Raw genomic sequence first — 10,533 nt, 5'->3', positions numbered from 1 at the left:
ATTAATTTCTTGTAACTCATTGTAACACTTTCATCTTAGTGGATTGGAGGGCTACTCTCTCCCCCAGATTAGGTCATATTGGACCGAACTGTGTCAACAATCTTGGTGTGTTTGTTCATTTCTTTCATTGCTTATCTTTATTGCTTTGATTATGCTTGTAATGTTGCTCTACACTTAGATTAATGTCTGTTTTTTTTTTTTTTTTTTGGAGACACTTAATCCATTGATTACCATTTCCTTTGCTCCTCACATCTTTGTTATTTATTGGTGTGATTTTGTCCGAATTCACAACATAGATTTATGTTCATATCCATTTCATTCAAATCTACTTCTATGAATGTGATTTTTCTGTGGTCAGATTTCTAGCGATTCATTCCGTCTTTGTGTTTTCAATCTTCTGGATGCATGTTCACTTTGTTATACTGTTCTGGATACCCGCTTAATCTCATGGAAGTTTAGCAGTGTATAGTCAGATTACAGTTGCAAAGTATATACTTTTGGTTTTAGTTTTTGATTTATTTGAATTTTGTGGCCCCTGATTTGCATATTCTTGTTTGACATCCGTATGAAAGCACAATGAGGTTGGTTTTTGTACAACACTTCCAAAGAAAAGTTCACGTTGAGCTAGAAGTTTAAACATTGTATAGGATAGTATCTCTTTAGATAATTTATTGAGTATCTCTCTGCATCTTTTCGGTAGAACTTAAAGAAAATCTTTATTCTCTGCAACTTTTATCTAACGATCATTGCAACTTTTATCTTATACATAAAATTTATTTAATATACTAGCGAATCATTAAATAAATATGTAAAATAATTTATGATGTGTTATCACATATATTATACATAAAATTTATTTAGTATACTTGTAAAAAAGAATATTTAATATACTGACGAATAATTAGATAGATATGTAAAATAATTATATACTAGGAGACTCGTTAATTGATATTTTTTTGTTTTGTGGTGACTGAGATTCGAATTCCGGACCTTGCATATATTATACATTATCGTTACAAACTGAGTTAAGCTCACAGAACAGACTCGCTAATTGATATAATAACACATCATAAGTGTCAACGTGCTGTTAAAATATATATTATATGTTAATGTTTTGTTCTAAAAATTTGGACAAAGTTTTCGGCTTATATGATTTGAAAATTTATATAAAAAAGTTTAAATTATATAAAAGTTTTTGTATCATGTGCAAATTTGCATATACACATATTAAAAAGTTTAAAATAGTAACTTTCCATTAAAACTTATACATTTTATATTAATTATATAACTTTTTAATAATAAATAATTTTTTCAATACAAACATACTAATTTTAATTGCTTTATAGAGTAAACCCTAATTTGGGTCCCTGAAAGTGTTGCTCGCTATCAGGTACATCCCTAGATCAATGAAACAAACCAAAAACTCCCTGAATGTCTCTTCCGTTTGTCATTCACGTCCAAAACGTTAACTGAACGTTAATTGTGTTGATCTGGCTGCTAGACTTGCCACTTCAGTTGCTGTATTGGCATTCCACACATGCAAAGACTAAATTGATGGATGTCCATGTAGGCGAGAGGGACCAAACTGACCATAATTATGTTACTGTCTTCATCTTCTCCAACACATCTCATTCCTTCTTCTCCAACACAACTCATAAACTCATATTCTCCAACATCTCTACCCAGAATTTTTCATATTCATAGAGATAACTCAAAATCAACAAAAAACAAAACTCTAAATTCTAAATCCAAAAAAAAATCAATAAATCCATAAAATCCTCAAAAAATCAAGCGAAGATCAACAAGAACAACATAGAGTGAAACTTCATCACCACCAACAATATCAACAACAACAAATTTCTAATTAAATTTTTTTTCTTTTCAAATAACCTCAATTTTTTCTCTCGGTCAATTAGAAATGGGATTGAATAGATGCTTTTGAATATTTATGTGTGATAAGAATTTTGGGTTGAGAATCTACGACGAATTTGATGATGAAGGAAGATTTTAGCTTTTAATTTTGTTGTTCTGTTGTTGAGGGTAGAGGCCACGAGTGAAGTTTTATGTTACTGTGATGCTTTGGATAATTTTCTATGTACTGGTGGCTGTGATAATGGGGGCTTAGACGTTTGTTTTGTTTGTGTCTTGCCTCTATTTCTTTGTTTTTGTTCCTCTGTTTCTTTGTTTGTGCCAAGCAACTCATCTCATCTTGTGATGTTGTTGCAAATTGACTAAATATTTGTTGTTTAAAAAAAAAGAATGGGGAAGGGAAAAAGGAAGAAAGAATAGACACAAATTGATCTCCAAATCATTTTCCTGATTGTCATCATACTCAATTCAATTTGGGTATTAACTTTGAAAATGAGAGAGAGGAGAAATTGAGATTGAAAATGAGGTTTTAGGGTTTGGAATTGAGGTTGTTGTTATTTGTTTGATGAGGGAGAGAAGAAGAATAATGAGAATAAAGGAGGGACACAAATGACTATTGTAATGTTTGGTATCCCATGCAATTACGTCCTTGATAGTGTGGAAGGCCAACAATGCGAGTGAAGTAGCAAATGCAACGGACACTTCAGCATCGTTAACACCAAGTTAACGTTTTGGACGTAAATGACTAATGGAAGAGACATTAGATGAGTTTTTGGATCGTTTCATTGATCCAGGGACGTGCTTGATAGCGAGAAACACTTTCAGGAACCCAAGCGAGGGTTTACTTTGCTTTATATTAGACATGTTAGATATACTCATTATATAATCCAACATAGATATTTCAAGAAAGAGAAATTAACGTGTCGTATACATATTCGGCCCAAAACCCTATTGATTTTGCAGAAAGAGAAAGAATCTAAGGAGAAACGAAAAACCCTAAAAACCCTAGAACCTCCCTGACCCATCCTACCGATTCCAATGGCGGATGACGGTCTTCCGCCGGAAATACTCGCCGAAATCCTCTCCCGTTTACCAGTAGAATCACTTCTCCGATTCCGATCAACTTCAAAATCACTTAAATCTTTAATCGATTCTCACAACTTCATCAACCTTCATCTCAAAAATCCCCTCAATCAATCCGTAATCATTCGAAACAACTCCGATATCTACCAACTCCAAATCGATGATAACGATTTCTCTAATCGAATCAATTCGATTATTCCACTCAACCATCCTTTCAAAGGTAACAGCCCCAACATCGATCCTTACACACGGCGTGACAGCACCATGGCTCTTATCGGTTCATGTAACGGCCTCCTCGCTATCTCCAATGGCCAAATCGCTTTCACGCATCCTAACGCCGCCAACGAAATCACAATCTGGAACCCTAACACACGTAAACATCTGATTATCCCTTTTCTCCCTATGCCTGTCCCTTACATTATGGAATCAAACAACCCTAACCGCGGCTGCTTATGCGTTCACGGCTTCGGTTTTGATTCTTTAACCGGCGATTACAAACTCCTCAGAATCTCTTGGCTTCTCGATCTACAAAACCCTTTTTATGATCCACATGTGAGACTCTTCAGCTCCAAAACAAACTCGTGGAAAATAGTTCCTAGTTTTCCCTACTCTCTTGAATATTGTCAAACCATGGGGGTTTTTATCGACAATTCTAATTCTATTCATTGGGTTGCCAACAACGAACTGTTTGAACCTCGTTTAATTTTCGCATTTAACCTAACATTTGAGATTTTTAACGAGGTTCCTCTTCCGGTTGAAATAAGTCAAATTAAGAGTAATAAGAGTTTTGGACTTGATGTTGCTGTTTTGGGAGGCTGTCTTTGTATGACTGTGAATTATAAAAAAACTACTAAATTTGATGTTTGGGTGATGAAAGAATATGGATCTAGAGATAGTTGGTGTAAACTTTGTACTGTGGATAAATCGTGTTTCACTTCACCTTTGAAATCTTTGAGGCCTTTATGTTATTCTAGTGATGGAAGTAAGGTTTTGTTGGAAGGCATTCAGGTTTTGTTGAAGGTAGATCACAGAAAGCTGTTTTGGTATGATTGGAAGAGTGAACAAGTTAGTTATATTGAAGGAGTTCCTAATTTGAATGGAGCTGCTATGATTTGTGTTGAAAGTCTTGTATCACCTCCTTTCCCTGTTGATAATTGTAGGAAGAAGGAGGACAGGACAAGCAAGAGCAAGAGAAGGTATTTCTTTTGAGTTTTTGTTATGTATAAGTTTCTGTTAGTTCATTGGACCCATCATATGATATATGTAGTTAAGTTCTATGCTAAAAGGTCAAATTGAATTCTTGTTATAGGACAAGGATTCTCTAATTACTTTGAAGTCTCTACCTTTGTTTATGTATATGTGACAATGTGTGTATGCTAGATTTCAAAAGAAATAAAAAATTGACAACAATGAATTCTATGTGTTAGTTTAAGAATTGACCTTGTGACTAGCTAAAGAATTCGCTTAAAAAAAAGAATTTTGGCTTGAATTGCTGTTTTTTTCATTCATTGTTTGAGATCTTCACTCCTAAAAAATTATCTTGACCAGCTTATTTCTGAATGTATTCCACCTTGCCATGGTATGGTATCTGCATATGTAAAGAGAAGAAAGTAGTCCATTTGTTTAGAAAATGGCCTACCATGATATTACTTCAAATTTATATGCATAGTACCTTTCAAGAACATGGTTTTTTTATCAACCATTCTTTTTTGATATTGTTGAACTTACTTAAATGAGATTCATTTGTTTTTCCTACACAGGGACCACTTCTTGTCCGGAGGATTTAAATTGAGATTGTAAGGGGTGGAAGGAAGAACCTGTAATGTGCAGCTGAAACAGGGTGCTCAAGTTGTTTCTTGTGATGGAATTAGTCTCCTTGGTTTGTGGGTAAGGTTGAATTGATAATGAATGGAGCTGCACGCATTTGTATTTCTCATTTTGAATTGTATGTCTGATATTACACTTATCCCTCACACTTATCCCTCTGGCCTTTCTAAACGGATCTTCTGCTTTTATTTTTACTCCTAGTAGTGTTAAGAAAATATGGAATAGTCCATATATCCCTTTATGATATTTCTAATTTGTAATTGAAACTCTCCTTTCTACTTCTGTTAAGAAAATATGGAATAGTCCATAGTTCCCTTTATGATATTTGTAATTGAAACTCTCTACTTGCTACTTAGATCCCAACTCTCTCAATTTGTAATTTCCATTTTCTCTAATTCCAAACTTCTAAAGCATACTTATGCAATTTAAATTATCAATTTGTTAATTTTGAAATTATCAAATTAGAATTAGAAAATCAACCTTCCGATCATATTACACATGCTTACTGTTTATTACATCCTCGAGTATAAACATGATTTTTTTATTCTTCTTCTAGGTTTTATTTCTATTGAAGCTGTTGAATCACCTGAGCTAAAAGATATAATGATTGTTTGGTGGTGATTATGGAATTTCAATTTAGGGATTATTCTAGCCGTAACTTACTGGTAGTTTCTAATCGTAACTTGCTGGTAGCTCCTTTTGTTATTAAACTAAACCATAATGTCAATGCCATGGTGCAAAAGCTCCTTTTGTTATTCCAAACTAAACCATATTACAACAATTACATGTATTGTATCTGCATTCTTTATCTAATTTCATTTATTTTGCAATTGTTTTGTAATTCTAAAGTGAGTTTGTCTATTTTTGGGAGTCTAGCTAGTTGTGCAATTCAGATCCTTACTATAGTATCTGGTATATCAATGCATAACTTGCAAACTTGTACCTTGTACAAATGGTATTAGAAAGAAACACAGTTGAGGAAATCCCATATTAATCTTTATAGAAACACAGTTGCTTTTCTGACATCAAATGTTTCCTAATGACACAAGTAAATGACAAAATTACCTCCAGCGGTAGTTAACTAGGCAACAGTACCGCTGGGACCCAGTGGTAGGTAACTACCGCTGACAAACACCTTTTTCTATCTTCTCCTCTTATTCTTGGTACAGAGTCTTCTTCCTCACAATCAGATGAGATTTGCAGCAACCTTTTAACCCAATTCTGCAGCAACCATATTGTTACAATATGGACAAGAATTTTGGACAGTTGATTATTTTGATTGAATTAAAAATAACAAAAATAAAACATGATTCAAGTTCATTACTACATTTTTGGGTGAGCATTTGAAGATTAAATTCAACATCATAAAATAATGATTTTTCAAGATTTTAATGGCCGCCACAATCATCAATGGCTGCTACTCATAAAGATTTATTTATATTTTCTATATGTACACAACCATCTAGTGTATATCTTTCTTGCCCAAGCCACTTCTTCCTTTTTCACTTCCACTCACCGATTGTATAATGAACAATTGAGTTCAATTTTTATTTTCCATTTTTTCATAAAAAAAATTAAATCATCAAGTTCAGGAGTTTTCTTCCAGCAATTTTTCACGGTTATTCTCATGTGATTATCCAATATCCATCAAAGAGAGAGAGAAAGGGGGATCAGTGGGCGGTACATAACTTGATAGTTGAAAGCAATTGGGTGTTGAATGTGTATATTGCCTTGAACCAAAAATTAATTCAACGACAGTTAACTAGCGCTGGGGCTAGCGGCTGTTAACCGCTGGCGGTTCCCCCAATAGTAATTAGCTACTGCTAGGGGCCCTAACGTGATTTACTTGTGTCAATGTGAAGTTTTCTATGTCAAAAAAGCAATTTTCAAGTTTAAAATACATTGCTCGTGGTATTAAATGAAGAGATGAATGAATTTGGGTAAGGAAAAAAATCAGAGAAATAGTAGCATTCAGATTGGGCTTGCTAAACAGCACTGACGTGGGAAACTTTTTTTTTTTTTGAGGGAACCATGTTGATCACTCGTTACCAATCTACGAACATGGATCTCTAATTTTTGCTTGGGAATCGTCGTGTAGACTGTGAATTATTTTGTTCATTTTAAAGGAGCATATATTAGTCTGATAAAATAAGGAACAAATATTAGCTAAGATTTCATATAAGCAAAAAAAAAATAATTTAAGCAAGTACACATTTGTTCCTGTTAAAAACGAAACGGTATAAATAATAAATAATTATAAGAACATATCATTAGGACATTTGAAATGAGAGAATGTTCACTTGAATCAAATGCCAAGAGATTGCTCCTTATCCTCAAAAACACGCCACCAGTTCCTTTCAACTGTGACTTTTATTTCTGCAACTTCAACCTAAAATTTAGAACCATGAATCAGAACAAAACAAAGAGCGGGCATAATTAGGTCCTATTTTTTTTTCAAATCCAATGCAACATGGTGGCAGTATACCAACTTACAATTTTCATGCATTGCTACTTCATAACGCAAACAAAATACATTTTCCTGCAATTATGGTAAGAGTTCAAGATTGAAATTTTGCAATTCTTGTACTCTACTATGTTCTTGATTAGTGAATAAAGGTCTACATGATCAGTGAGGACGTAGGAGAAATTGACCCGAACCTTGATAAATCTTGTGTCCTTCTTCTTTCCTTTTATTGCAGTTTGCTGGCCCAGTTTCATAATACTGGCCTGGTTCTTTTGCTGCATTATGCGACGAGTTCAATAAAATTGAAAATTTTACCTGTGGCAATGACTTTGGTCTATGAAATATCGAGATAAAGGCCCTTCTTTTTATCAAGGTTTGGAATATGCCTTGAAAGTTATGTCCAAGTTACCGAAAAATCTATCATATAAAAGACAAATAAGGCATTACTGAATAAAAACAGGGTTTCGCTGTTGAGATCTCATTTATCATGTTACATCACACATAATAATTGATGCAGACATTACCTTAGATCATGAGAAACATTTTCCTCACGTTTCGAGCATCCCTTTGGAGAATGTTTGAACAAGATAAAAACAATAAGGTATTTGAGTAAGGGGGATTTGAGGTATGTAAAAAGATGAAGCATATAATTGTAGAGAAGTTTGTGCTTGAGTGTGGAATAGGAAAGAAAAAACAAGAGGTGTTGTCTTCTAACATTAACATGTGAATCACTCTCTGACTAAAACATGAAACCCTTCTCTTGCTGCAACAACCGACTTGCAAAACACAATTCACGTAGAAGCTCTCACGTTTGAATCACTCTGTTACTGCATATTGAATCCCTTTTTGTTTAATTGTTAAAACATTATTCTGGTGTATTGAGTTACTTTGCGTCCACATTGAACCCCTCTACGTATGACTAAGACATTCTTCTACGGTTGAACTGTTCCGCAGCTGAACTTCCCCTTTCTAACTATTGTAAGTCACTAAAACCCTTCTTGTCTATACCTTTTCTCATAGACAACGTTTTGTCGTCTACTTTGATTAATTTCAACCTTTTCCCATTTATAAGTTTAGCTGATGTATACCATTTCCTAGATAATAGCTTTTGGAGGTTGAATAGGAAAGAAAGATCCTTGCTTTACTAAAGATCAAAGTTATTTCACAATATTTTTCAAGCTACTTGTGTAAAAAACAGTAGAATTGATTCTTTTAAGTTCTACCCATATGATGCAGAGAGATATTACCCTATACAGTGTTTAAACTTTTAGCTCAAAGTGACTTTTTCTTTTTCGTAAAATTCACAATTACGAAAAATTGAAGTACATAAGTGGAAACCAATGGTTGGTCAGGCTAGCCTAACTCCCAAGAGACTGAAGTATCATCGTTTATATCATTATCTTCTACACCACTTCTTGCCGCACCTCATTTGGAAGCGGTACCGACTTCACTAGTCCTAGCCATTTCTTTGTGCTCACAGTCAGCCATGGAATACTGATCCTTTTCTTTAAAGTAGAAGGAACTGACGTAAAGCATTAACACAAACAAATAAGTTAAATAAATAACCTTGAGTCATAATTTGGTCATGTAATTTTCATCAGTGTGCAAATGTCTTGACCTCATTTGGTCTGTGTTCTCGGTTTTCAGCTGTTCAGACACAATGATAGCATAAAAAGATAAATAAAGTTTATAAAAAAAGAAATAAAAAGAAGCTTAAATGCACTTATCACACCCTATGTTTTAAAAAGTTGTGATTTTGACCCCTTAAAAAAATGGATTTTATGACCCCTAACTTTTGAAACATAGGGGGTGAAAAGTGCATTTAAACTTAAAAAAACTGTTCATCTAAAAATCGATCTCTTAGGCTTTGTTTAGGAGTTTGGAGGGAAGGGAAATGATGACCTTGGAGGGTTGGAAATACATAAAAAAAATGGTAAAATATTTCACATTTTTTGAAAGAGTAGTTTTTTTTTTTTTTAGAACAAAATTTTTAGAGAATGAAAAATTAATGTTTATGATTAATATTATTTATAATTTTAAGAACATTATAACTACATAGATTAAATTCGAAGAATTCATGTAAATCCTCTAAAAATGTCATCTAATAGAATCTTTGAGTTCATCGGATAAAAAGAATTTTGTATTATGAAGAAAAATGAACATCCACAGCCTTCCTCTTTCAATGTCATTTATTTCTTCTACTTACTCCTTCATTTTTTTCAAACCACTTCTCTCTCTTCCCCTCCAAACTTGTAAACAATGCTTTCTAATTTATGTATTCATACCAATAAATAAAGGGGATATACTTTTTTTGGGTTGAACTTTTTATTTCAATTTTACATTTCATTTCAATTACTTTATCACTTTTATAATATTATTTAAATTATGAATTAAAAAATTAGGTAAATCTTATTAAAAGAAGATTAATCCACAACAATGAAATAAACGATACACAAGAATATGAACAATTGAGTTTAAGATGGTTAAAGAGTTTAAAGACAAATTTAATCTTGATTGTCAATAACATTTTATTTTCATCTTTCCGCAATGATAAATAGTGACAGTATGATAAATAGTGACCGTAAGAAAAAGAAAGCCCGTTTGTATAAGCTTATTTTAGAGATTATAAAAAACAGTTCATATAAATAAATAAATTTTTATGTATTATTTATAAGTTTTTAAGATAGTTTATGAAAAAATAATTTATAAAGATACAATTTTTGTTAGTAAGAATTTATAAATTAAAATAAATTTTATTCATTTACATAAGTCATTTTTCATACGCTCAAAATAAGTTTAATCCAAATGAAACCAAAATCTATTTCTAACTAGATTTATTACGGGTCGGGTCATGAACAAGTCCATAAAATAAAAACCCAAGTTTTTTTTGCGTATAAAGGGGACGGGCCGTCCTCTTCCTTCCTTTTGGATATATAGATCTGTGAATTTTGTTATTCATTCGATACATCTTTCCTGTCTAATGTCGACCGAGACTCTCGTGTTTGGAGCCACCCAACCTCCTCCGGAAAGCGGAATCAGAACCAGAATCTGACTCGGATTCCGAATCGAAAGTAGAATCGAAAGTGAAAGTTGAATTGGACCCGTTATGGTGGGAACGGATACCATTAGAAGATCTGAAGGAGAGTGATTTCGCTAGCCGTTATGAAGATGATCCTTTTCCTTACTATTTTACGTGTCTAAACTTTGTTTATGAGAATACGGAGGTGTATTGGATTAGGATTTTAAAAGACTATTTTAATAAAATAAAAAAAGTCTTTAAGATTTTAAAA

At 33.0% G+C, this 10,533-nt stretch overlaps 1 protein-coding gene across 1 annotated transcript; it reads left to right on the top strand.

Moving 5' to 3' along the window:
* The first annotated feature begins 2,797 nt into the window (after positions 1-2,797).
* On the top strand, positions 2,798-5,098 carry LOC11438946 (F-box protein CPR1). Its single transcript, XM_003601510.3, has 2 exons — positions 2,798-4,148; positions 4,713-5,098. The coding sequence occupies exons 1-2, from the start codon at positions 2,908-2,910 to the stop codon at positions 4,750-4,752; spliced, it is 1,281 nt and encodes a 426-aa protein (XP_003601558.3). The 5' UTR covers positions 2,798-2,907; the 3' UTR covers positions 4,753-5,098.
* Positions 5,099-10,533: the final 5,435 nt, after the last annotated feature.

Source organism: Medicago truncatula, chromosome 3 (genome assembly GCF_003473485.1).
Source record: "Medicago truncatula cultivar Jemalong A17 chromosome 3, MtrunA17r5.0-ANR, whole genome shotgun sequence".
NCBI classification, from domain to species: domain Eukaryota; kingdom Viridiplantae; phylum Streptophyta; class Magnoliopsida; order Fabales; family Fabaceae; genus Medicago; species Medicago truncatula.
The sequence above is the reverse complement of the archived record's forward strand: the minus strand, read 5'-3'. Positions and strand labels throughout refer to the sequence as shown.